The following is a 27962-nucleotide window of genomic DNA, read 5'->3' as shown; positions in this document are numbered from 1 at the left end:
CCAGGAACAGGGTGCCGGGGAAGATATGACTACCAGGGAATATAAATGGGGTTTGGGGGGGTTGATGGACCTGTTCTATGTCTCATTTATGGTACTGGTTAAATGACTATATGCTAAATATTTTAAAAGATGATTTTTATTATCTGTACATTATACTTCAATAAAAAGAAAACCCCTCACATGGAGTAAAAAAACCACTGAAGGATGAATTCAGATTATTCAGATTAAACTCATTACACACTTAAGAAGAGAGAACAGCTTGTAGATGTAGCTGGGTCCAATTTCAGCAGCTTAGGAGGATGCGCAAGGGCAGAGATAGTGCCTAACTTCTCTTCCCATGGGCCCACACCACTGCCATGTGTGACTTAATAATTCACAGAACAGCCTTGCAAACTGGCACACCATATACACTCACGGTCAAAAGACAGTGGGCTGAGAACTTAAACCAGGCATCTAGCCCTGCAGAAATCTTAATGACTCTATCCCTTCATCTTATTATTTTGGTGTTTTGGAATCACTCTGGGTATCTGTGGGGTCCTGGAAGGCTCATTTGGACAAAAAAAAATGCAGGGGCTTGCTGGGGAAGGGGAGCAGAGGGAAGGAAGGCCCTGAGAGACGAGGGGCAGACGAGTGGTTCTCTCAGGTGAAAACTTCTAAGGGGTGTGAAGCCGTTTGCTTTTATAATCTATCCGCAGAATTATTCTTTCTCCAGGGAGTTTCTTTCATTTGTATGTTCCTTACATTTTCCTAGAATTCCACCTTAAAATGAGCTGGATGGACTTGTGGCCAGGATCTCCACGCCGAAAAGTTTTGCTTGAACGATGACACACTGCAGTTGGAGCCTGCTCACCCACATCTGGAAGCCACATGTCAGCGGCAGCTGTACAAAACGGTCAGCCCAGCAGACCTAGGGTGACAGTGTTTGCCAGAAGCCCAGCAGCATGGACCTCACTCTGCTCTGGGTGCTTCTGCCACTGGTCACCGTGGCCTGGGGCCAGTATGGAGACTACGGGTACCCGTACCAGCAGTACCACGACTACAGTGATGATGGGTGGGTGAATCTGAACCGGCAGGGCTTCAGCTACCAGTGTCCCCATGGGCAGGTGGTGGTGGCCGTAAGGAGCATCTTCAACAAGAAAGAAGGCTCGGACAGACAGTGGAATTACGCTTGCATGCCCACGCCACAGAACCTCGGGGAGCCCACGGAGTGCTGGTGGGAGGAAATCAACAGAGCTGGAATGGAGTGGTAAGGGCAGCCTGCACTCTTGGGCGGGGGCCACGGCCATGACAGCACATTCGTCGCCCCCCGGGGGCCACTTGACCCCAGCCTCTAAAGACGGGGCCGGGAACTCATTCTCGGGGCAGGGGCCAGGGCTGGCTACATGACAGGATAGAAACCCAGGATGGGGAGCGCCCACGGCAGATGGGCTCCTCTGTGGTTCTGTTCCTTCCAGAAGCAGCCCTCCTCTCAATTTCGTCCAGGAACTACCGTGGGTCTGCAAAATGTTTACTAGCCTGCAAAAAGATCAGTACAGGAATTGAGAGTTTTTAAGACACTTTACAGTGTTGTGATGTCCAAATGGCATTTTCGTTTTGTAGTAATTTATTTTTACTATTTTGCAAAGGTATTGGTCCACAAGAGTTTGGGGACAATAAATGACTGGACCCTCACTGTGGACAGTTTGAGAAATGCAGATTTAAAACAAGTGGATGCGGGAGAGGGGACAAAGAAATTTAGGCAAAAAGAAGGGAAATGAAATACCTCTCTACTGCCCTGGTAAAATGTGCTCTCTTGGTTGTAGGAACCAAGGTCCTTCTCTCTGTCTGAATTTAAAGTGGGTTTCACTGCCAGAAAATAGTTTACTAAAGACTTTTAGGGAGAAATGCTGTTCTTACCTGACTGGGCTCTGCCACAATCAATGGCATGGAAATGGTCCAAGCCAGTGCTTGGCTGTGGGGTGTGACAGTCGCAGCCCCAGAGCTTGGTCAGGAGCCCATCCCAGTACTACTGCCTGTGAGACTGGCTATTCATGCAGCCTGCATGGGGGGCAGGACCCCTGGGGGGTGGTATGGGGGATGTGGGCTCTGGGGGAGGCAGGTCCAGCGAGGAAGAAGCCCAGCTGCCACTGGGCTTTCTGGAGAGCAGGACTCTGTGAGGGTTCCAGCAGCACATGGTGGAGAGTGGGTTAGGGGTGGTCAAACTCTGGGGGACCGTGCAATCAGCAGACTGAACCATGATGAGACCCTGGGAGGGAAAGACACTGACGCGTGTGTGCAGGAGCTGGGCAAGAGAGGGGACTTCTGAGTAGTCAAAACAACTGCCATTTATTGAGTACTTACCCTGAGGTAGCATCATGCTGATGCTTTATATGGATTATCTCATTAAGGCTTAAAACAAATCTATAAGTCATTTTATAGGTAGACAAACTGTGGTCTGGAGACCCAAGTGTTTCCTCAGCCCAAAAGCGGTAAAGGCAGGATTTGGATCTCGTGAGTCTTAACTCCAAAGTGTATGTGCTTGGCCACAGTGATGAGCTTCTCGAGAGCCTGCTGCCCCCGCCTGATGTGGGCCATCGGCCCAGCCAGGGGCCGGGACTCGACTCAGGGAAGTGGTTCATCCTGGGAGGATGGGATCTGCAAGGTCATAGTGGAAGCCGAGCCCGGGAGGTTTGGGGACCAGCTTGGTTACTGTGACTGAGGAGGGACTCAGCCCGTGGAAGGAATGGGAGTGGGTCAAATAAGCAGCTGCAGGTGGGGCCCTTTACTGGGCCTCCCTTGTCTACCCCACTGCCTCTGGTGAGAAGATTTAATTATTCAAAACTCCTTCTGAAAGGTGACCAACTCAGAGTCCAGCCTTACCTCAAAGATCCCCTTAGCCAGGCCCATTGCCTGGCATGGAGCACAGCACCACCTTAGTCCACCCATCTAGGGGGCCGTTATATGGGTGGGGCCCCTTTTTAAAGCCATATAGTAAAACAACACTCAGAGATGATTTCTTAACCCCAAAGGAAGAGCCCTGGGCTCGGAGTCAGAAGGCCTGGATTCGGACCCAGCTTCTAAAGACCACGTGACCTTGCCCCAGGGGTTCAACTCTCTAGGCTCCCACCTCATCTGGAAAATGAGTGGTCACACTACATGATCTCAGAAGAATCCACAACTCCAATACCGCATGCTCTGTTTGGCCTTGAAAATGCATTTGGATTTTTCTTGCATTCTGTTGATCCTTGTGTTTATCCCTGCTAGGGAGAGAAGGCAAATGATGTTTAGTTTTAAACTTGCCAACTTGCATCTGGTTTGTCATTAACTCCCAGACTGTTTGAAGCAAAGCAAAAGAGGAAGGGAGTGGACATGCGATGGTTTTGTTTGGCCAATGGGAGTCCAGTAAGAGGCTGATGGGCAAGATCACTCTTCCACCCTCTTCCTCCACATTTTGGGCTGTGCTGGCTCAAACGATTTTCCTTCTCCTCTCCACCCCCTGTTGCCTCCTACTCTGCTAATCACAGAGTGAAAAATGCACAAACATGAAAAACAGTTACTTTATGGTAAAACTCAACTGCCCCAGGTCTGATACCAATTACCCCAGAAACACTTTTTTAGATGATTATTGCTTTGAGTTTAGACTTCAGTCCCAGTGAAAAATCTGGAAGGAAAGAATTTGCTCATAGGCTGAGTGAGGGGCAGTTAGACTTCCCCAGGGGCTGCAAGCTTGTAATCTGCTCTGGGGGAAGAGCTGTGGACGGTTTTGTGAATTTGGCTGCCTCATATAAGTGAATCAGCTTGCAGGTTTATTTTAAGAGGGAGGAGGAGTCTAAAACACAGATTTGACAATGATACATAGGACCTATTAAAGACACAGGCTAACTGAAGCACAGATTTAAAAGGTGCTCCACGGGGGCGCCTGGGTGGCTCAGTCTGTTAAGCGTCGGACTCTTGGCTTCAGCTCAGGTCATGATCTCGGGGTGCTGCGATCAAGCCCCGCATTGGGCTCTGCGCTCAGCACAGAGTCTGCTTCAGATTCTCTCCCTCTCCCTCCTGCTCACTCTCTCTCAAATAAAGAAATAAAATCTTTAAAAATAAATCAATAAAATAAAAGATGTTCCAAGCATGGGCTGGGTGGCCTGTAACACTGCTGTTCGCTATGGTTTCTCTGTAGAAAACCACCTCTTCGGGTGCCATATTCTGGAGTGTGCAAGCTGACTCCCCTATTAATGACCACCAGGAGGCTTTCCCTGAGTCCCAAGAGTGGCACTTTGCCATTTCAGGACACGCCTCGGTTGTTCTCAGGGAATCTCTAACTCGATGTGGCACAGGCTAGAGGACAGGTGGGTCCTGTGTGGAGCAAAATGGAAGCTGGAATTTGCTAGTGAGGCTGAGCTGTCATGTGGTAGATGGAGCTCTGGTCTTAAAACCAGGAAATCTTGATTCACAGCTCCTGTTTCTATCATCTCTTAGCCCTGTGGTCCTGAGCATTTGATTCCTCATTCCCGAAAAAAAGGAGGGTGCGGCACCCGCCTCACAATAGGGGGTGTCACTGTGTGTGTGCAGGAGAAATGTATAGAGGGGGGACTCTAAATCTCAATGTAAAGAAATGTCTGGCACATCACAGGTGGTCAATAAAGGTTTAATGAATCTGGAATTGGATGAGGCTGGTATTGGGGCAAGCCAGATTTACATGGAGCCTGAATTCAAAGGAACAGCATTCTGTTTGTTGTTACCTGCTTCCCTAACCTCCCCTGGCGAGGGCCCTGGGTTTCAAAGGATCTCAGGAAGGTGTTTTCAAATGGCAGCTTCTCTTAGAGCTGACAATTTAAATTTATGAATTCACAAAAGACCAGTCATGCGACGGAGAAGAGGAGAAAGGAAAACTGTCCCAAGAGCTGTGTTAGCATTAAGGTCAATCTGAAGCTGAGAATAGAGGGCAGAAACCCAGTTTGCCATAATCTGACTCTACTGGAGAGCAGGGCTCTGTGTCGTACAGAGCAATCCCCTTGATTCATGGTTCTAAGCACTCAGGACACACAGCGCCCCCCTCCTCTGAGAGTCTTTTTCAGACCACCTTGTCTAAACCCAAGTTTCCCACCCTCTACTCCCCAACCTGCTTTATGTTTGCTGCGGTGCACCTGTCATTAGCTGATTTGTATTTGTATAGTGTTTGTCTCCTTCAAAACAAGCTTAACAAATGTAGGGACTTTGTCTTATTTGACGCTGCATAGGATATTCCCCAGGGCCTAGAATAATGTCGGTGCATGGTAGCACCACTAAATATGTATGCAAGACTAAATCAGACTAGTGAGTGCTTTGGGTAGTTCAAATCCCAGTCAGTGCCCCCACCCCGCCCCCCGCCACTCAACAAAGAAGCCTGCAGATTTTCCTGCAGGGGAAACCATTTTGTTCATATTTTTGGTTTTCAGGGTCCCATTACCTACAATATAGGGCCCAGCTTTATTGTTCACCTCTCATTTTGGCTAGTTGCATTTGCTGCCCTGCAGGATGGTCTTCTGAGACTTCCTGAAGTTCTCTAAAACATGCACAGAGGTTGTTGGACACACTTACCTCAGGATGAATTCTTAATTAGATTTCCATCCCACTACTCCCCAAATCTTACTGTCCCAATAAGCTTTCAAAAATGCAACAGTGACCTCTTTATCTCAAAAGCCACATGGGCCAAATGCCACATGGTATTCTGGTTTGGATCTTGGAACAAGAAAAGGTCATTAGTAAGAAAACATGAAATCCAAACAAAGTCTGGAGTTTAGGGTTGTACCAGTGATAATTCCTTAGTGTTGATCAAGGAACCAGAGTTCTGAAAGATAAAATCAGGGGAACAACTCTTTTGTGAATCTAAAATCACTTCAAACTTAAAAGATTTTTAAAAGTAAGGATGCTGGCTAGTAGAGTACATACTTGTAGTTTAAAGGCAAACAGCAACAGAATCAAAGAAGCTTAGCGCCAGGAGGGGCCTGGAGAAAAATCCACACCAATGTCCTTGCATCGTAGATGAGGAATGAAGGCCAAGAGAGTCAGCAATTGAAAAACCCATGAGATAGGTGCATTCCATGTAGGTGCTATTACCCTACGCCTAATTTCTGCGGTGCTTGGTAGTTTATAAGCATTCCCCATTTATATGTTCCTTTGCTCATTCATTCACTACCAAATGCTTTTGATCACAAATTGTGCCAGACTCCAAGATCATGAAGATGAATGCCATATGGTCTATGCCCTTGAGTTACTTGCAGTCTAATCTTATTTGATCTTCATGGTGCTACCGGGAGACAGGCACTACTATTTCTCTGTTTTACAGATGAGGGACTGTAGCTCAGAGCATTGGGAGACTTGCCCGCTGGGAGCTGGTGAGCAGTAGAGGGCAGGGCCCAAGCCAGACATTCTGATGCCCCAGTGCTGGCCGATGTGAAATGTTGGTGTCATTTCTGTTCTTGGATAAAGCTGGGCTAAAGAAGATATCACATCCATGTAAGAGTGACTTCTGAGGGCAAGAAGGCAAGTGTGGGAGAAGGGCTATGGCAGCTCCAGGATTCTTGCCAACTCTCCATCAAGGTCACTCTTCTTCTAAGTACTAGGAATCAGGTGTCTGGGGGAACTTGAGTTTTGCAAAAATGGCTCTTGGCCGTGCTGATAAGATTGGCAAAGTTTCACTAATCCCGGTAGGGGATTTTCTTGTGTGGGGTTTACCGGCCAGACATAATCTTCCCAATAAATAAGGATTTCCACAGAGTTAGGATATCTTCCTCTGTGCGTGTGCGTGTGCACCGTGTGTGTGTGTTTCTTCAAGTTATCTTGAAGTAATGGAAAGATAACTTTTGCAGTCAAACAGGGCAATTCTCAAAATGCCACCCCACTAATGCTCATGGAAGTTATGTCAACCTTCTGAGCCCCAGTTTCTACCTCTACAAAGACAGAAGTGTAGTGAGAAGTAAATGAGATAATATATAGGCATTATATATTATATAAGCATTCTCTCATTCTCTCATTCCTTGAGAGAATCACATAACATCTCTAAACCCAAGTTTCCTTATGTGTCACACTCTGGTGGTGGCGAGAACTGGTTATGCGAGCCCATTTCATGACATTGTTTTGATGACTGAAATAATGAGCCCGGGTTAGAGTGCTGAGCACAACACCTGGCATGCCGTTAAGTCCCTGACAAAGGTTACTTATTTTTACTCTTATGACTAGCCTGTAGAAACTGAAACTCAAAGAGATACATATCACACAGTCCATTTTAAAGCTGGGGCTCAAATATAAATTGCTACATTACAAAGGCCCCTGATGTATGTGTACCACTTTGTTTGGGGAACATATAATTCAGTTATGATCTATAAATATCTAAGCGTACGTTATGAGTGTCTTGAATATCGGTCACATTTTCAGATAGACAGGGAGGCAGCGTTAGATCTCTGGGTTAACAAATATTGTGATAATTGATGTTCGTGGGTTCCTGTCACTGAGGCTGAGATCCCTCCATGACCTGGATTTGCTCTCAGGCCATAACTGATCTCAAGACATTACTACGTCACACAAGATAATCCGGATCTTCTCAGACACCTTTGGGATAGTCTCTACTGCTTGTATTTTTCCAAAATGGGGCAGGAGTTGGTATTTTGGGGAGAATTTGTTTTTCTCTCTCTGTCCCGCTGTTTTTTGTTGTTGTTTTTTTAATCCAGAGAAGCTATTCGGCAAGCCATTTGTGCGTCACCATCTGGAAATCTGGTAGACAGGCAGGCAGACTTGAAACCAGACGCAGAGAAGACAGAACTCTTCCTCAGTTGCGGGCAGGCAGAGAAGAGACTGCATTCAGTGCAGCGCTCTTCAAACAGATTGTTCACGTCCCCACCTGAGTGGCAGAAGGCCCAGCGCTCAACAGCGCAGCACTTACCTCCGGAAACTCTGCACTATCGCACCTTGCCCCCAAACTGGGTTTGTCTCTGCCTCTTGCCACTTCCCTGGCCCAATGTCTGCACCCAGTCTCTTGCTTCTCTTCTCTGACTGGAGGGCCAGTCTACTTCTTCTCTCCAATCCCTTGTATTGCCATAGCCTTGGCTAACTGGTATAGCCCTCTGGAAAGAATTCTAGACCAAGCATCGTACCAGGCAGAGAGTAGGTTCTGATGAGGATTTGTTAGAAGATTTAAGGAACATTCTAAAACCCTGTGCTCTATGTTATAAATGCCTTAGAGCAACTCAAAGGATTAATCTGGGGAAAAGAGAATTAACAGGACTCAAAGCTTTATTCTAAAATAAAGAATCTCTCTTGGTGGAACTTAAGCCCTCATCAAGCTGGATTGGGGGAGAAAATGGGGGGGGGAGAGTAATGGAGGCTGTGTCACATGGTCTCCGCAATCCAGAGAGCTCTTATTCCATCTCTGCTGTGTGGTTGGAGACTGGCTAACAGGCCTGGAGCACCTTGCATGTCTGTGGAACTGGGAGGAAAGAGACCAGAACAACCAGCCCACCCATTTGATGTGACTATGAAAGCTTGACCAAGATGGCGCTGCTTTACCCTGTTCTATACCAGGCCCATCGCCATAAGTTTGAACTTTTTATAAGTTTGGGCCAAAACCAGTAAAGACTGGAAGGAAGCACTAAAACTCCACAGAAGGGTTCACCAACAAGACCAGACATATGCACACCTTCCAGTCCCCACCTCCATCACTTGGTCTGACCAAGAGCCCTGGACCCAGTAAAGACTACAGGAGACAGAGAGAAAGCCTGGCCAGAGAATGGACCAGAAGCAGAAGACAGTCTTCGACCAATCCTTTGTGCTCCCTGATAGCTCATGTACAGTTTTGGCCTCAGAAAAATGCATTTGGATCCTGCTCTTCCTGGTTCCATCTTGGCCAAGAGTGACTTAAATAAGGCTCCACACAGTGTGGTAATGACAGGGTGGGGACAGAACTTGGGTCTGCTGCTTCCTCAACAACAGCTTTTCATCTGCACCCCGTCGCTTCTTTGCTTTACTGCTGCAGACACAGGAAGTTTTCTGTCTTTGCTCTCCGGGGGATGGTCCCAAGATAAGCCACTTTCAAAAGGCCACCCTCCCAGAGAAGGTCCCTGAATATTTGTCAGGGAAGGGATAACTAACTGCCTTGTGATTTGCCTTCTAGAAAGTTTCTTCTATTAGGTGGAGCAGGGCCAACAATGATCCAGTTTGTGAAACAAAATTGAGCCTTCAGCCTTCAAAGGGATGGTGAGAAAGAAAGTCTGCCTTCTGAAATGGGGAGTAGACAACTTCTGAAGCAGGGCACCCAAGGACTCAGATTCCAAGGGGACGTTCTCAGGGAGTCCGTGCCCACGGCTTTGCTGGGGTCCCGTCACAATCCACCCAGAAGCCTGCAGTCTTGGGTCCATACTCTTCTGCGGGCCCATTCAGGAGTATTGAGCCGGTGCTGAGAAGTGGAGCAGAGCCTTTGGTGTGTCTTTTCATCACCAGCCACTTTTTAAAAATTGAGTTTGAATCCCATCAGTGATGCCAGCCCTCTCCTGCTTCCCCATGCCCCTCGTGTTCACAGCTGCCCTCACCCCTCTTCTCTCCTGCCTGCTCCCATGTTTGTGATCCTGCAGATGTGGCCAAATATCTAAGTGAGTCTCGCCAAATAAGGTGCTTTTACAAAAAGTTGATCGAAAGGGATAAGAATGGAGGGGAGGAAGGCCCAAAGCTCTGCTCATTTCACACCCTCAGCCGGAGCAGGCTTGGTTCCTGAGGGAAAAGGTGGATGTGGGGAGATCATCACTCACTCCAGATCCTGGAAACTTCTGGGGGGGAGTGTCAGGGCCCTTTCTGGATCTGAGTGATGGGCTCTTCAATGTCAACTCTGCCTCTGGTGTTGGAGGACGCCTGACCAGTCATCCGTTCATTCGTTCTTCTGTTAAACATCTGCTAGACCCACCTTTTCAGGCCCCATGGGGAATTCAAACTGAAGATTGAGTGATCTTTTCCCTTAAGGACTTTACCATCCACTCAAGTATCTATGCTACGAAGTGGGTGTGTGTCAGCAACTAAGACAGCCAACCTCCGTGAGCTTGGTTTTAGGGAAACAACAGCTCAGGGAATACACTGGAGTCCACCAGCTTTGCTCTGACTGGAGACTAGGGAGCCAAGGCAGCTTTGGCCAAGTACATTCACAATTGTCGAGTGGACAAAATGAAAGTATGATGACAATAATAAAGAATTTATTAAGCACCAGAATATATATGCATTGTCTTATTTGGTCTTCACAATAACTTAAATAAGTATGTGCTATAATGATGCCCATTTTACAAATGAGAAAACTGAGGCCAATAGAGAGTATGAAGCCTGCCCAAGGTGACACAGCCAGTCCAGCAGCACAGTCCATGCTCTTAGCCATTCTGCTCTACTGATCCCTACATGAGTGTGAAAATGTACCCCAACAAAAATCCAATTCTGGATTTCATTGTGTTGGCCACATGCACTGCCAAACTCCAGTGCATGCTTGCTCTACCAAAATGGGATGACCATGGGACAGAAGCTGGAAGAGAACTCTGCTTGGTTTTCTAATCTTCACAGGGCAGCATTATCTGAGGTGGTGTGTGAGGGAGTGACACATACACTTCCCATACAGGATCGTGGGGCAGGCTGCCTGGCTGACAGCTGGCAGAGAATTCATGGAACTTGGATTTCCTTCAGAACTGGTACTCCATGGAACAGGCCAGCTTATCTTGCTACACGTATTTTTACTTAAGGGAACTTACCACCCTGAGAACACTGTCCCCTGTGGTGATCCGAGTGCACAGAACAAATCCAAACAATTGGAACAACAACCACGGGGAAACTGCAAACTGGCTTGGTTTTGAAAGGGCTGTTTTAGAGGAAGCCAGAATTGTCATGATGGTAAGAAGGAAGATCACAGAAACTTCATTTACAACTTTTAGGGCTTTCTCTTGAAAAGCTCTCACTCACACTGCTAGAGTTAGGATATAATAGACTATCTTGGACTATCCACTGTCCTGGACCCAAACACTCCATTCCAATCACATTCCCAAATGTGCCAGATGTTTTCCAAAGTGGCACCACTCCTGGTGAGCTGTGAGCAGTGGTAGAGCAAAGAAGGCTAGTGCGTCAAGGGCATGGGTCTCAATGCACATTTTAATCTGCATTCCTGATCTTCCATAACTCAGCTCTCTAGGGTCTGTCAGAACCTCTTACAAGTCCCAGGGACAGGCACCTCGGGCTAATACAGCTAATACGTGTGACTAGCCAAATACCAAGCCCATCCCTCAGTGCCCTCAGCTTGGAAGCGTGGTGATTGATACAGAAGAATCGCCGGGTACAAGCTTGTTGAGTGGGTGAACAAATAAATACATGCATATTTGAGTGTAAACATGCATGAATAAACAAATAAATAGTGAATGAATGAAAAGGACAGGTGCCTTCCAATCAGAGTCATGAAATATATTTAATACCTAGTTTCATCAGATCCACAAGAGCATTTCTGGCAATTACAAAGAAGCCACCGATGGTTTTATAGTTTGTGTGTCAGCAAGGTCCCTGTCACCTATCAGCACAGAGCACTTATTCTTACTTTATCTGTTATATTTCCTGGGAATTTATCTGTACTTGGAAAATGGGATTGTGTTCCAGAAGTTTTCAAGCCATGACACATAGGCAGCTGCCTGTTCCACTCACTCATGAGACGGAACATGATCAATGGCTGGGGAGGTGGGGGGAATATGCAGAGAACCTGATGGAGCTAAGGACTGGTTTTGGAAGGACTTATGAGAGACCCCCCACCCCGCATAAGGCCGGGTGGGCAACAGCATCCTCATCATCCAGCAGAAAGTGGCAAACTTTGGGCACTGGTGGGATTTGGGGCAGGGATGGGAGAAAGTAGTACTGAAGGTGGGACAAAGGAAGAAATGATCATACTGTCCAAAGCCAATGCTTAGTTAGGAAGGTGCTGTGAAGATAAAAGGGGCTGACCCCCAGAGGCATCAGCAGCCCAGCTAAAAACAAAGAGTGACAATGCCCGTGGCCGCAGGGAGGGTCTGTAGACCAGAGAGGAAGGGTCACCTTCTTTGAAGAATTAGAACAGAGCATCTAAGACAGAAAAAAGACCCCTACAGGGAATTTGAGGAGGTCGGTTGTCCCGTCACCACCCTGTAAGGAGCGCTTCCGTATGCCAGGAGCCACTGTGGGCACTAGGATAAATCCAAGCAAAACCCGCCCCGACCACGTAGAGTTTACAGTCAAGTGGGCAATAAGAAGATTCCTGGGTAAGTGGTGAGAACCTGGGGATGTGGTCCCAGCTTCCCAGCGGGTGCCCTGGACCAAGTGCCACGCCCACCTGGGCTTTGCAGGTACGTGGGGCTTGAGTGAATGAGTGCCCCGTGCAAATTCCCAGGGCTCTGCTCTTGAGCAAAAGAAATGTTGTTTGAAGTGAATCAAGTCATTGTGTTTCTCTTTGTCTTCTTTTTATTTTAAATTCAAGTAAAAGTGTATTCTCTTTTAAGTAGCATAAATAATACAATCTTGCATTTGTAAAAGTCTAGATGCCTCTACATCCATCCATTTATGCTAGCTTCTAACTATAAATTCATAGAAGTCTACCAGGAGCTGAGCTTCCCAATTTCCTTCAGCTGAAATATTCTGAATCATTTGAATTTTAAAGGTGAGCATATGTTATTTCCACAAATATAGCAAAGTCTTTATTATTTGCATTGAAACGGAAGAAAGTAGGGCACCTGCATGGCCCAGTCAGTTAGGTGTCCGACTCTTGATTTCGGCTCAGGTCATGATCTCAGGGTCCTGGGTTTGAGCCCCGCATGGGGTTGAGTGCTGGGCATGGAACCTGCTTAAGATTCTCCCTCTCCCTCTGCCCCTCCCCCTCCTTCTCTAAGACAAGAGGCATAAATTGTCAGGAACCTAGGTCAGTCAAAGCATGGCCTGGCTCAGGAGCTGTGGGAGCTGGGGTCTTGGGTGTCCTTGCCGTTAGTTCACTTGTTCTCTTCTCTCCAGGTACCAGACATGCTCCAACAACGGGCTGGTGGCAGGGTTCCAGAGCCGCTACTTTGAGTCCGTGCTGGATCGGGAATGGCAATTTTACTGCTGTCGCTACAGCAAGAGATGTCCGTATTCCTGCTGGTGAGCCTGGCAGCCAAAAGCAACGCCTCAAGACTCCTGGGGCTGGAGGGCAGCTTGGTGGGGGCGGGGTGCTCCGGTCCCCATTTCTGACTTCAGATGAGCCTGGGCTGTCACGAACAAGTTTGGAATGCAGCAGGCAGCAGATAGAAGGAAACGAATGTACAAAATTCATGAAAAGGCTAGAATAATGTTGTCCCTGGGAGGGACCTCACAGTTCATCAGGCCAATGCATCTACACCCCTCTTTTGGCAGGGAGGAACAAACAGAACTATAGAACAAGGAAGTCCCTTGTCCAAAATTATGCAGCTATGTCGTGGGAGTTTCACCCCTAGAGCTGAGATCTATTGACTCCTGTTGCAGTACTCTTTCCCTCTATCACAATAACTTCTCGTCACATCCAAGGCTGTTAGACCTGTTTGGGAACCTATTTTTTCCTTGTCACCGGTCAGGGTAGCAAACATACTCTATAATTATAGACCAAAGAAAGAGGCTAGTGTTTTCTAGATCAATTTGTAATTCCAGTTTGTATAATTTTGCTCTTTCCTGCTCCCTGGGCTGATACCAAATATCCCCTGACCTAGTTTTCAAATTGACTAGGAGAATGTGTATATATTTATTTACCCAGATAACTTCCAATGGGTGTTGACAACACAACTTGTCCCAAGTTCTTCAGTCTAAAAACAAGCCAGGCATTTCTGCCTTGGACAAAGGGATCCTAAGTGTCAACTTTTTTGAAGTGTTTGAAGTGTGGCTCACTCAAGGGATTTATCTCTCTGCAGTGTGGTGCTAGAAAGGACAGCCTTGTGGGTTATGCTTTCTTCTGCCACCGGACAGTATTATTTCACGGATGCCCAAGCAGGGCACCATGGCTCTCGGCATAGGCAACTCCAAAAGCTAAGAGTTTTCTGTTTAAAGTAATGATAAATAGTGAACTCAGAGCTCAAAGCCAGTGGCTGTAGGATAGAGCAGGGGCTTGCTCCAGCTCTCCAAAGCTGCCCTCGTAAAGCAGTTCTTACCCCACCACGGCAGGTGAGCAGGCATGGCTAGGGTGTTAGGACAGAACTGTGCTGTCTCTGGAATGCCACTTTCCTTCTCTTTGGGCCTCAAGTCCATCACTTAAAATGATGGCCAGCTGTGCTGGGTCTCTGAGATTTTTGAAAATCTGATGGAAGCTAGAACTCTTGTCTTCAGGAAAAAGAAAATCCACTTCAGCGTATTTAGACAAAAGTTTACACAGAATTTCCAGGAGCCCTCAAACTCCTTGAAGGCCACGAAAAGATCTTTGAGGTTGTTTTGAGCCCTAAAAATTCCTTGACGCCAAAGGTGCTTTTGCAAAAGGCAATCCAGATGCCCAGAACTGACTTCCAAGACAGGCTGAAGGTCCTAAAGATGACTGGGACCACTGAGTGGGGAGAGAACGTAGGAGCCTGCCTTGCCACTGTGACCTGAGAAGCAGGGCTTTCCCCAATTTTCCTGTCCCCAGTCTGCTAACAGAAAGCCTCCCCCATGGTGAAATCTGTCTCCCTTGTTGAGAGGCATTAAAAGCCAGTTAAAATGTAAATAAATTATCCGAAAGAGCAACAAACTAATAGTCAGTTAATCCATTACCACATTAGCAAGACTTCCCCTTAGGCTCCAAAGGAAAACCTCAGGGCCGCTGTGGGGAGGATGCACAGCCTAAGGACAGTGGGAGGACCAGGTGTCTGGGGACCCTAGTTTCTGCCCCTCATGGATGTGTTACAGCTCTTAGTGCACTCCATTTGGACTGGGTCTAGACTGGGAGCCTCTGGAGCATACAGGGAACTCATTGATCTTTGCATCCCCAGTGCCCAGTGTAATACTTGGAATGTGGTGTCTGCTTGATAATTATTGAATGAATACTGGAATAAATGATTCTGAAGGGCATGCAGAATAAGGTGAAGAGGTCCAGAAAATATAATTTACTTACTTACTCTAAAAGTTTGTTGTTGTTGTTTTTTTAACTCTGTTTTTAAATCCCACTCTCCCATCCTTGCCCTAGAATGTAAACTCTATACAAGCAAAGATCTCTATATTGATATATTCCAAGCCCTTAACTAGTAACAAGCACTTATTAGGCACTCAATAACATTTGTTGAATGAATGAATAACTTTGGCCTACTTCCTAATTCTGCGAGGATAAAATGAGATAGTATATGTCTGGTATTGCCACTGGCTATGATCACACAGGGCTGACCTGTCCCCTGCAGCCCTCCCAGCTCCAGGGTAGACCCAGCCTCCTCACTGAAAGACAGGCCTTTCAAAGGCTGATTCTACCCAAGATCATCACAGTCAGGGGTGGGATCACCCTGCAGGAAGCAGAACCAGTGGCTGGAGCACAGAGTGCAGAGAAACAAGAGATGGTCCACTTGGACAGTCTACTAGGGGGCCACTGACTCATTGCCCCCCAGGCAGAAGAGGAGGGAGCCCATTCCATCACTGTGAGGACCAACTTCTCTGCCAAGACAGGTGGGAGAGTCTGCCCCTCTACTGGTCACACAGTCACTGGCTGGTCACCTGGCTTCTGGCCAAACAGAGTAACAACAGGGAGTGGACTTAGGGCCCAAGGCTTTTGGTGACAAGGCAGGCAAGAAACGGAGTCTCACTCATTTTGGAGAAATTGCCTCACAGCAGAGGTGGGGGTGAATGGAGGTAAGGGTGGGATGAAGGGGAAATAGCTCATCTTCCCAGAGTCCCTAGACTCTGTGGAGTCTGTGATCTGCATCACTATCCCGAGCATTGTTGTTTGAAGTTTACCCTGTTTCTTTGAATGCTGAGACCCAAAAGACATCCAGAATTTTATGTCTCAAAATTCCACTGATTTTCTAATGATGCTCCAGATGTCCACTGGTCATTTGCAGGGTGGGTTCCAGGCTCCTCCTGCTCCCCACAAGCACTGGATGTCCTTCGGCTCACATACTTTAGAAATGACTTTTCAAGTTCTCTTAGATGCAGCCCACCAATTACTAAGATGTTAAGAATTTAATGAACAGGGAAATATATACGTAGGAACAAAATCCTGAGGTTAGAGATGAGCATCTTTTCCTCAGTTACCTGAGACATTCAGAGCCCAGTGGCAAAACTTACCCAGAGCCTTGGTCTGCAATGGCCTGCCTCGCCCTCCTCCCCCCCACCTCCACCACCGAGACATGTCATTAATAGTCAGCAGAACCCATGGGGGGAAAGAGGAGAGAATTACTCAGAAAGACACAACAAGTCAACTTGGAAGCAAGTCCCCTCTGAGGAAGACTTTGCTTAGCTGCATCTATTTCTGACTGCACGGTGTTAGAGCTGAGAGCCACTGTGGTTATCTAAGGAAATGGTATTTTTTCAAAGGGAAACTTGGAGAAGCAGCAGAATGAGATTGCAGTATGCACCATGGTATGCAGTGCATGACTCACTATCCCACTGCAGTGTCTAGACGTTTTAGTGGCATCTTTAAATTGCCTGAGTCATGACATTATATTATGTCTTTCTAAACTACATGAAACCTCTAGGGCAAAAATTAAGTCTCATTTCTTCAGCATCTCAGCGTACTGCCTGGCACAAAAGAGACCCTTAATAAATTTCTTGAATGAATGTTGCAGGCCCGTAGGAACAGTAACAGTGGTGAAACCTGACACTGATATGATGATGTTTTAGAGTTGAAAAGGATTCTTTCACAAGCATTATTTTGTTTGATCCTTCTAACAGCCCGTCAGAGTGAGAAGTTTTTTTTCCCACAGCTTCCCACTGTGAAAACTGCTGATAACATTCCTATTTGAAGCCTTCCCTCATGTCACTTAAACTGGCTTGAATTACCTCCCAGGGAACTGGACACGTGTGGGTGGGGACATTTTTCTCTCCCACTTCGAAAGCCATTCTGTAGCACTGAGCCTGACCGTCTTTTGAACTAGCTAAATGGGCATCAATCATCTTTGTGTTTGCAAACATTTAAGGATTCAGAAATGGCACTGCTCTGGCAGGAAAACAATACAAATCATCCAACCAACTCCCAAATGAGTACGAGATTTATTTGTTTGGTGGGGACCAAGGTGCGGCTCTCACTTCAGACTGAGAAGTTTCTCGTTGGATATTACAGCCTCGCTGAACTCTGGCCAGAGAGTGAATTTCTGATAGATTCAAACATGCTGTCACTAAACAGTCCCCACTGGGTTGGATGCATATATAAATTTTACACATATTTATTTATATATGAGAATTCACATTCTTAGACCAGTCGTCTACAAACCACAAACACATGTCACTGAAGAAGCCGCAACCCTTCAGAGCCTTTTTGTAATAACTCCCCAGTTTCCAAGCAGCTGCAGCTGCTGCCTGCCCCACACCAGACTGTCTCCCACCGGCGTGCAGGGCTGGCCAGGCACAGGCTCTGGGTCCTGGGAACCGACGGTTTTGAATTGAGCATCAATTTCCTTTTCCATGGTTCTCCTCCAGACCTGTGGCCTTTCATTACATTTATTACATATTATGTTTTGATGAAAAAAGAATGTTATTCCTCAGAATCAACATAGATGACATTTCAGTTTCCTCCCAACCTTGAGATCTGATGACTCTTGCATATCACTTCCTCCACTGCCTATCTCCCCTCTCTCCCTGAAGCTCAAGTCCTACACCAGAGAATATTTTTCTTAATTCCTAGGTAGCTCTAGTTAACAACAACAAAATCAGCTAACTAGAACATTCTTCTCCTCTCTCCACCCCAAAACTCGATCAAAGCTAATCTGTAACTCCTCACCTCATGGCTCCGATTTTAATACAAGATGGGTGATGTTTGCATGACCAGTCCCCCATGATATCATGGCAGGGACAAGAATGACGTCATAGGCACCCCTACGGCTGTCTCTGTTGCCTCCCGCCCCTGGTCAGGTGTCACTCAGCACTGTGCCCAGAGGCTGGTAAGAAGGGCAGCTTCTATGATGGTTCCTCTGAGCAAGTTGGAAGCTGTTATTATAGAGATAAAGTCACCCACACTCCGTTTTAGCTACTTGCCTTTACTGGAATCTAGAGACAATCATTCATTCCTCCATTCATTAATATATTTAATCAGCCAGCCAATGTGAATGGATATAAAATAGGACAATTTATAGACTTTGATTCCGTTTGTTCCCTGTAATGATGATGGCGATACTTTAATTTATTGAGCACCTAGCATGTGCTCATGTGTTAGCTCATTCACTTCTCACACACAGAAAATATGGCACTTTCACACAGATGAGGGAAGTGAGGTGCAGAAGTTGTGACCCATTCAAAGTTCCAAACCCTGTTCAAACAGTCCTGTCTGCCTCCCAACTGCATGCTTCCACACGGTATTGAGCTCTCTCAATCCAGAGGAGAAAGTAAGACCCACACGGGTGAAGTATCAGGTAGCAACACAGTAGGCATCTGGGAGAAAACAAAGAAGAAAGGCGTTATTTCAGCTGGAACAGAGATGTTGGAGGTTGAGTTGCCCCCATCAGTGTTTAGGAGCAAGGTGACCATGATGTAATGTGGCTGATGAAAGCCAGTAGGGATGGAAACAAATGTGCTTGCTGAGCAGCCCTGGGCGTGGACAGTGAGCTAGAAACTTGGTTCCAAGAGAGCAATTTGGAAAATATTTAGAGGTTTTCTTCCTTCTAATTTAAGTCAGAGATATCTCTGGAAGTATGTTTTCCTCTGTGGTGATACATATTTGAACCATTTGAAATATAAATCTCCAAAATGCTGCAAGAAGACAGACATGAACATGCAAGGTTCTTTCTCATCCCCCCAAGGTCTAGGGTCTCTCCCTAGTGCAGAGAAGGGCACTTTGGTGGCTACAAGAGACCTGGTCATTCAGACCCACGGGGTCAGTTCCCCAGCTCTCTGGCGGGGGAAGCCAGGTGGCTGCTCCTTTGCAGGTGCTTTCCTTCATGCATAACTGCATTTGGGTCTTATCTTTCTCACCTTTGCAAAAATAATTCAAACAGGTTCTGATGCAGCTCCTATTGGGGATGCCAGGCCATTAGCAAATTAGCCTAACCTGAAATATGCTCATTCCTGCTAGCTTCCTTGGAAAAGTAGTATGCAAGAGGGTTGATCATGAACAAATTCTGTTTATTTAAGAACTTCTCACTGCTTTGCCTGTCCGAGAGGGACATACTCCTTGTAGCTGGTAGTAGAATGCGAGCCAACCTCAACACATCAATTCTACGAAGGCTGAATTTCTCGTCCATGCCACTGTGAACTAGATTGTTAAGATTTATATGCTGCCAGGTACCACTGACCCCTTAAGGAGCTCACCAGATTGGTCAGCATCATGAAACAAGATGCTTTTATGGGATCCTGGGGGTTTTTGTTGTTGTTTTGTTTTGGGGGGGAGGAATCCTGTTGTTTTTTTTTAATCAATGCTACATACGTGGTGCTGATAAGTAACAGGACATTAGAATAGGATATTTAAAATAAGGTGCTGATTGGGAAGTGGAGAAAATAGGGGCAAAACAGAATTAGAGGTTGGGTTGACCAGAAGAAGCTTCTCAAAAATGTTATTTGAACGTGGATTGCTCACCAAAGAATGGGTCAGAAAACATCCTCAGTTTATACTTGTTTAGAGAAAAGCTGAAGCTTCCTCAGGCACCCCCATTCTGGTTTGTTAACGTGTAAATGATGGATGTTCTTCCAATTCCTACAGTAGGGAGGCTGTGGGGTGTGCTTCTCTGGTGTCCCATGAAGCAGAATATGGTGGAGGATGTGACCCTAGCTGACTGTAATCCAGTTGTCCTCACTGGCAGCAGATCAGGCATGTGGCAAACAGATCCTGCTGCTGTGAAATTTGACTCTAGGTTTAACTGCCCCTTAATCACTAATAGAGGTGGATTTTTTTTTAAAGATTTTATTTATTTATTTGAGAGAGAGAGCATGAGAGATAGAGAGAACGAGAGGGAAGAGGGTCAGAGGGAGAAGCAGACTCCCTGCCGAGCAGGGAGCCCGATGTGGGGCTCGATCCCGGGACTCCAGGATCATGACCTGAGCCGAAGGCAGTCGCTTAACCAACTGAGCCACCCAGGCACCCTAGAGGTGGATTTTGATGCCATTTTACACTGAGTTGCTCTCTTCTGAGAGGAATAGATTTAACACCCCTTCTTTCAACTATTAAGACTGGTCCTCAATCAAACTTCTGACAACAAGTAAAACTGGACTCTTTATCCAACTAAACTGTATCTCTACTCCCTTCTTTAAAATGGGTGTGAGAACGTATATTTGGGCTGGCTCTGTCCCATTTTCACAGCATAGGAGCTAGGTCATCTCTCAGCGGCAGGCAGCTCCGATTCTGATAACAGACCGCTCAGCTGCCATGTTTTGATTCTAGTCGGATCTGTTGATAATTTCAGTGCATTAAGAATCTTAGATGAGAATATCTTCTATCAGTCTTAAAAATCACTTCAGTTTGATTGGGTTGTCTTCAGCTCCTAAGATTTATTTACTTTTCTTCCATCTCATTCAACCCCATCTAAGATGTTGTGCAAGTGGTTCTACATTATCAAGTTCCTGCTAAGCTTTTCTCAAGCTCTTTTCAAGTTCTCTGTCTGTCTTGTCTTGCCTGCAGTTGGCAGAGAAAATATTATGGGGTGAGAAAGTGTACCCCAATAGTCACTCATCCAGAAGTGATAGGAGGAACACACACACACACACACCACACACATACACACACACACACACACACACACACACACAAGTTCTTTGGAAAAGGGTATGTAAGGATCCCAAAAGAAGAGCTTCAGTTATATACCCATTTCAGTGTTTTGAATAAAGGCGCCTTACTGACTGACCCTTCCCTTCATCTTACCAAGCTGAAGGCTTGTTCGATTGTTGTAATTGGTCTAAGAATGTATGACAATGCTTAGTACGAAGTATACTTTGCCAAAAAGCTGCCTGGAGTGACCTAGTAATTCACAAGGAAGCTGGAACCACACAGAACTCTTCCCCACCCGCCCTCAGGAAGCCCAATGCCACCGCTTATGAAACCCTGATTTTCTTTTTTTTTTCTCTCTTAAACCCTGATTTTCTACTTCCTTGTAGCCTCCTTTAATTTCTTGACAAGTCCCTATGCCCTGTCTCAGTGTCTAGCTGACCGTTTAAATTCTGCTTTTTCTCAGAGGTGCTATTACTGGGGCTTTCATTTATTGAGAACTTTTGTGTGTGCATGATGTTGTCAAGAACTGAATGGAGGCACATCTATCTGGCTCTAAAACTCAGAATCTTAGATCATATTGAAACAGCAGTCCCCTCTATATATGGTCTTTGCGAGGTTCACTTTCTACTAATGATTTGGGCCATTTTCCTCTTTGTTTTTAGTTTCATAAAGTAGGCATAATTTCTGTCAATATCCAAATTCCTTCCCTGGTCCCCTTAATCCAAGGTTCTGTAAGATAGGCTAAACTTATCTCACAGTTTTGTAACAAAACAACAACAACCAAAAATCAAGTAAAACAAAAACCCAGCTGAGACCAAGTTGGAAATGTACCAATGAGCATGCACCACACCTTCTCTAGGGCAATCTAGAAATCTACTGAATAGCAGTAACCCCCAGAGAGGCTTCCAGACAAACTGTCCAGTTAATCGGGGGGCCAGTATCTGATCACTGCCAAAAATGAAGCAATAGAGAATGCCAGTTAAAGTATTGGATAAATTATTCCCCTTTGAAGCTTAAAACTTCATGCTTTTTTTTTTAAATGCAAGCTTCTCTTTTCCACTTTATTCCAAATTTCTTTAACTAACCAAGTAATCTGACATCAAATCAGCAAAAACTTAAAAAATAAATATCTAGGCTGGTTATTTCCAAATAATTTTGGCAATTATATTCAGTTTAGTGCAGTATTGCCATATGTAGATTCTGCCTTAGAACATATCAAAATGTTTGGCAATTAGCTTTATACATTGAATCCCAAGAGTGCTTCCAAGTTCTGGAAAATATTTTGTATTCCCTGAAGTAAGGAAAACACCTCCTACCAGATGTCTTTTAATCCTAATTTGCATTATTCACATTTCCCACCAATGCCTCTTCTTTGGATAAACTTTAGTCTAGCACTTGTTAGAATCTTCAGGGATCACAAATCAATGGGATCCAAGTGAGGCCCTATTAAGTCCATTTATGAGTCATTTAACACTTTTATTAGAAAGAAGAAGTCCTTGTTCTGGGTCTCTTTAGAAGCACAAAATAGATTTCTGAATTAGCAGAGCCTTATTTCCCTTCATGAATACATTAAGTGAAAACACATATAACCCAATCTGGGTTGGGCTTGACATCCTAATAAAGCATAACTATGTATTGGGAAAAGTCTCAGAACAAGGACAGCTATAAAATGTGAAGAAACAATTGTAAGCTTAGAGAATGGGCTTTCAGGGCTCTAGCTAACTCCATGTTATCCTGAGCTAACCATTGATCTTGCTGCATCTAAGCACTGAGATCCTCCTAGGAGACCTTCCAGTTTATAAATCAGTCTTTTTAAGATTTCATGACAATCCTTGCAATATTAAGTCTACATCGCAGAACATCTTTCTGTCATCAACAGATATACAACAACAACATACAATGACCTGGTGAACCCAAATCAGTTGAAATTACTGATGCTCGATAACTGCCTTGGAGATACAGATAAAGACTTTGACAGACCCATATCACACTGAAAAGACTGTTTTTGTCCCAAAGATCCCCTTATGAGAACCAAGAGATTCTAGATTTATTCCAGGCGGACCACAGCAAACCTAGAGAGATGCCTGGAATTGACTTAATATTAAAGGGGACCTACCATTTACACGTCACACACATCGGTACTAGTCTCAAGGACAGACCTATAAGGTAACTTTCATTCTTCTGTAGACCGGCAAACTAAGATTAAGTGACTCTCCCAAGGCCATTTATTTATTCAACAAATACTACGTAGCAGGAACTATTTCAGGTGCCACAAAACAATGGTGGGCAAGGAAAAGGGGAATTTTGTGGGGATTAAATATCACTTTAATATTTTTCATACATTTTAATCATGACTCAGTAAAAAATACATATTAAACTGTCACACCATATATGCATCATAAATACACATATACAGTATATTTGAAACAAAGTTTTTACACACATACACAAGAACTTATCTTTAGTGTCTGCTCTGATATTTTCTACTCTACTTTTTCTTTTTTAAAGCTCATTTGGTAAGAACCAATTAAATTGATTTCATGATCCACTAATAATCACAATCCATAGTTTGGAAACATGATTCCAGCAGACTTAAATGGCATGGACTAATATTGATATTAATTAATATTTCCTCAAGGCCTGGGGAGTTAGCTACATCTTTTTCAGTGTGTAGTTTAACGACAAGAAGAAAAGAGAAGCCGGAGGAAGCCACCCATCTTTTCATAGCCTGAAATGGTTTGGTGGAGGCCATCTAACTCTGGCTTGCGTTTCCCGTGAAGTTCAAATGCCATCTCTTCTTTGTAATAATAGTGTGTTTTATCTTTTTTCTCTAAACTTTTATTCTTCCCGCATAGGCTGACCACAGAATATCCAGGCCACTATGGGGAAGAAATGGACATGATTTCCTACAATTACGACTACTATATGCGAGGAGCAACCACCACTTTCTCTGCAGTGGAAAGGTGAGCCTTCCCAGGGGCTAGGAGCTAAAGGAGCCAGGGACCAGCTCTGAGCAAGTACCATGTCAGCAGGAATTTATATCCGGGATTTTCCCTACTTTATTTCTTTTTTTTTTTTTATGTTATGTTAATCACCATACATTACAGCATTAGTTTTTGATGTAGTGTCCCTACTTTATTTCTACTTGGTCTAGAATTCACTGAGAGGTGAAAGGCCATGGGAATGGAGCTATTCTCATAAACCCATTTCATGGAATAGCTCACCCTTGGAGATGAGGATGGGCTCCAGGCCACTCAGAGCAGAAGAGCCTCAGCTTGGTCTCCCGTGATGTTCTAAGCTCTGTCCTTCACTCGACTTCAAAGAGCACTTTTTCTGACCCAATGTTAGGAAGAGAGGGCAAAAATGGTTGAAGGAGTATCCACTGTCAAATTGGACCCCCACGGATGCCGATGCTGGTCTCTAGATGACCCCCATCTTGGGTTGCAGGGAGGAAGAGCAGAGAAGGGGAAGGGACTCCACCATACTTAGAAAGGAAAGGGGAGGATTTATATAACCTGAAGGCAAAACAAACTTCTTCCATCTCCTTTCCTAATAAGCTCCCCAATCATATCCCAAACATTCAAAACAAAACAATAAGAACATGAGAACTCTTCTCCCAACTAGTATAGACAGAGGTGTCGATAAATTCAGGTATTTTCAGTCAGGTGATAATCACTTTACACAGCACCTGAATTCCTGAAAAGTCACCAATAAACGTTTTGCAAACAGAACAAAAGTTACATTAACTCCTTAAATAATGGACTATGATGAATGTGTGACTTATCTTTCAGGGATATTTATGTTTTCAAGTGAAATGACATCTCACCTAACCAAAGTAACATGACCCAGAATTTAAAAAAAAAAACAAAAACAGGGCCGCCCTGGGTGGCTCAGTCGTTAAACGTCTGCCTTCAGCTCAGGTCATGATCCCAGGGTCCTGGGATCAAGCCCCACATCGGGCTCCCTGCTCCATGGGAAGCCTGCTTCTCCCTCTCCCTTTCCTCTGTTTGTGTTCCCTCTCTCTCTGTGTCCCTCTCTGTCAAATAAATAAATAAAATCTTAAAAAACAAACAAACAATAGAACAAACATTAAATAGCTCTGAAAAGGCACACTACATGGTGCAGGCTCCACAAAGACCTTTATATTTATTCCTAAGAGAGCCCCTCATGTCTCACACATTAATCATTTTTATTTTAGATCCATTTTTAAGTAGCTTAGTTATCTATTTTCTAGAAGCAGAAAACTAAAATTTGAACAGGGAAAATAATACATAAAATGAAACTCTTCACCAGTGAGAATAGCTAAATGACATAACACACACACAAAATATATTTAAGAAAAGGAAAGACTTAAGAACTCAAAACCATGGGAGCCTGGAGATAATTAGCAAGTGTGTCACCCCCAAGGGCAGACTGGAAAACAGTGCAGTAGGGCGTTCAAATTCTTAATGATGTCTCCATGTCAATAAGAAAATCAGTTCTGCATTGCCTGGTTAAGAAGGCAAGAAGGAATATAATAAAGGATACCATCCAAAATTATATATATATATATATATACACATATATATAATCGGATATTTTCACTGCATACATATCAAAATATCCAATTCCTAGTGGCTTGAAATTTTTCAGTTATGTAGATTAACCCAGAACCTTGGAAAACTGAGCTATCGTGTCATGCATTTGTTTAAAATGAACATGCCCTTGTGATTTTGCTGTTGTCACTAACATTCGGTGGCTTAAAGATCCACAGCATGTGTTCCTTCAGCTCTGCTGAAAGATGCTAAGGCCACCGCCTCGGAGAAAATAGCATCAGTGCAGGACCTACTGGGCAGGGACTTTCCTTCCATATGCAAATCAGAGTGGGTTCCTCCTGGAACGGAGCTGCTCAGCCTGAGCATCTGGGACAGGCAAGTTCTTCGTTGCAGGAGGCTGTCCTGTCATGCCAGATGTTTAGCGGCATCCTTGGCTCCAGTCACTAGATGGCAGTAGTAACCTCCCCTCCCCCATAGTTGTAACAAATAAAATCCCCCTGGGGAGCAAAAGTGTCCCTGCTTGAGAACCACTGTCCTGGAAAGAAATCAAAGACTGAGCCTGATTGAGTCCCTTGGTTCTCTTAGGACCAAGTTTAAAATTTGCTCAGCATCAATTAACAGTCTCTTGAAAGAGTAGTGTGAATGCCTGGCTTAAGAGCCTACTTATCAGTCTGTTGGTATACAGATAAGTAAGACTTGCCTACAGTAATGAAATTCATCTGATAAACATGCACGCCACCGATTTGCTAATCTCCATCTAAAGGAAGCCTTGTCCTCTGTTGACAGCTGTAGGAATAAATACTAATAAGTAGTTGGGCACCAAGACTCTCAGGACTTGTACCAGGAGACCCTCTTCCTAATCATTGCAAACAAATGACTTAGAGCAGCAGACTCAGAACTACAAAGCCTGACTTAGGCTGACCAGCATGTCCCCTAGCTGCTGGCAAGAGGTATCTCCTAGAACTAAGTGGGGTCAGTCCCACGTTCCAGATCAGAGGCTGGATGGAGACCTTCTAGGTATTGGTTGTTGTTTAAGATAAACCAACCTAGGAAGAAGCCTTGCAGGTTGAAAGGGAGAAGGGTAATTCAAAGATTAACTTACCCAGCTGTGCTTTGGAAGGATTTGCATGATCATATATGGAATGACTCTTTATTTTTGCCCTTTGTTGGGACTTTGCAAATGATGTGACAGCCATGTCCTCTGATGGGGTTATGGGCAAGTAGTTATGGGGATATTGTAGTATAAGACAAAGAGCAAGATTTCAGTTCAACACACTTGGAATCTGAAGTTGTCACCTCATTATCTTAAAGAAGGTCACATGTTTCTCTGAGTCTGCTTCTCCACCCAAATCATGAATCATGGTGAAGATTAAATGGTGTACAGAGGTGAGATCAGGTGCCCCTTGTGTTCCTAAGTTCTCCAGAGGTTGTTCATTGCTTTTCCTTCAGCAGCGATTTTTCTCACTGGCATTGGCTTTCTGACTCTCTCCCCACAGGGATCGCCAGTGGAAGTTCATAATGTGCCGGATGACTGACTATGACTGTGAATTTGCAAATGCTTAGATCTGCCACTTACCAAATCTAGGTGAGGGGAAGGGGGCCAGGAAACCTGAGGATGTCCACAGACATCAACATCAACTGGAGCTCCGATGTGGTTTCTGTTGCTCTTTTCTTCTCCCTGAGCTGGTTAGTGGCTGTAGCACCAGCTTTCTGGGCCTTTCTGACTAGTATCACACTTATAATAAAATCCACAATGAAATCGTGTTCTCACTTTCAACATGTTCCATAGCAACCGTTTTATATGACTGACAATGGCTTTCTTGCACCCTGCATAGACAGTGTGCATGCTCACAGCCAGAAAAAAAGCCTGGTTCCCAGAGCACCTGTCACAGCTTTTGCTACCAAGTGAGCTACAGGCAGGGCTGGGGCTGAGCAATATCTGTGAAGAGGTTCAGTGTAGTTGTGTGAATGGCAGAAACTGAAGAAAGTGGCAATCAATGAAGGTTCTTAGCAGGTCAGTGTGTTTGAATGAAACCAGGGGTCCTCACCAAGCCTTGAAGGGACATGTGCCCACTCTCCCCCACCACATCAGCCATGCTTGTCTGGAAGTCCAAAGTGCAGAGTTCTGTGCTCCAGGAGGGAGGAGACAGGGAGGTAAAATGGAGGAATAAAAGAGTCTGGGCAGAGCTGAAAACCTTAGCATTGGAAGAATTTCCTGAGTTGAAGGAAGATTGTAGGCATATCCAGTAATGACAATGATGCAGAACTCAGAGAAACCTATGCAAATCTGGCTTAAGTCAGACGGGAACAAGGAAGAAGACAGAGAGCATGGGACTCGTGTTAGGAACTTAGAGGGAAAGAAAGAGTGGCCAGATTGCTTTGGGCATAGAAAGGGCAGTTTGAGTCACTGGCACCTGGAGCTGTGTCCAGGACTCCCAGGAAGGCTAGCATATGCCTGCAGCCATGGGACTTACTGGCAAACTCACCTGGGAAAGGCTGCCCTGAGACTCCACTTCCCTTCTATTGATAGTTCAGGGGTGTTTTTTGCAGAGGTAACACTATCTTTCCTCCTGTGATGTCTCTGTCCCCAGCCCTTTGTACTCTCTTCATCATAAAAGGAATAAAAATGTTAACATTCACTA

General features: G+C 45.1%; 1 protein-coding gene across 1 annotated transcript; it reads left to right on the top strand.

The window, feature by feature from the left end:
* Nucleotides 1–853: 853 nt before the first annotated feature.
* DPT (dermatopontin) lies at nt 854–27962 on the top strand. The gene is made up of 4 exons (XM_025878037.2): nt 854–1246; nt 12991–13116; nt 23641–23748; nt 26817–27962. The coding sequence occupies exons 1-4, from the start codon at nt 942–944 to the stop codon at nt 26881–26883; spliced, it is 606 nt and encodes a 201-aa protein (XP_025733822.1). The 5' UTR covers nt 854–941; the 3' UTR covers nt 26884–27962.

The sequence above is a fragment of the Callorhinus ursinus genome, unplaced genomic scaffold (genome assembly GCF_003265705.2).
Source record: "Callorhinus ursinus isolate GAN/ISIS: 27379988/994484 unplaced genomic scaffold, GSC_fseal_2.0 scaffold13, whole genome shotgun sequence".
Lineage (NCBI taxonomy): Eukaryota > Metazoa > Chordata > Mammalia > Carnivora > Otariidae > Callorhinus > Callorhinus ursinus.
This window is presented reverse-complemented; position numbering and strand designations above follow the sequence as displayed.

Excerpts from the sequence above, each read along its gene's own strand:
- DPT (XM_025878037.2), top strand. The coding sequence starts at position 942 with ATGGACCTCACTCTGCTCTGGGTGCTTCTGCCACTGGTCACCGTGGCC. Across the intron at positions 13,117-23,640 it reads AGATGTCCGTATTCCTGCTG|GCTGACCACAGAATATCCAG; the intron begins GTGAGCCTGGCA and ends CTTCCCGCATAG. Across the intron at positions 23,749-26,816 it reads ACTTTCTCTGCAGTGGAAAG|GGATCGCCAGTGGAAGTTCA; the intron begins GTGAGCCTTCCC and ends CTCTCCCCACAG.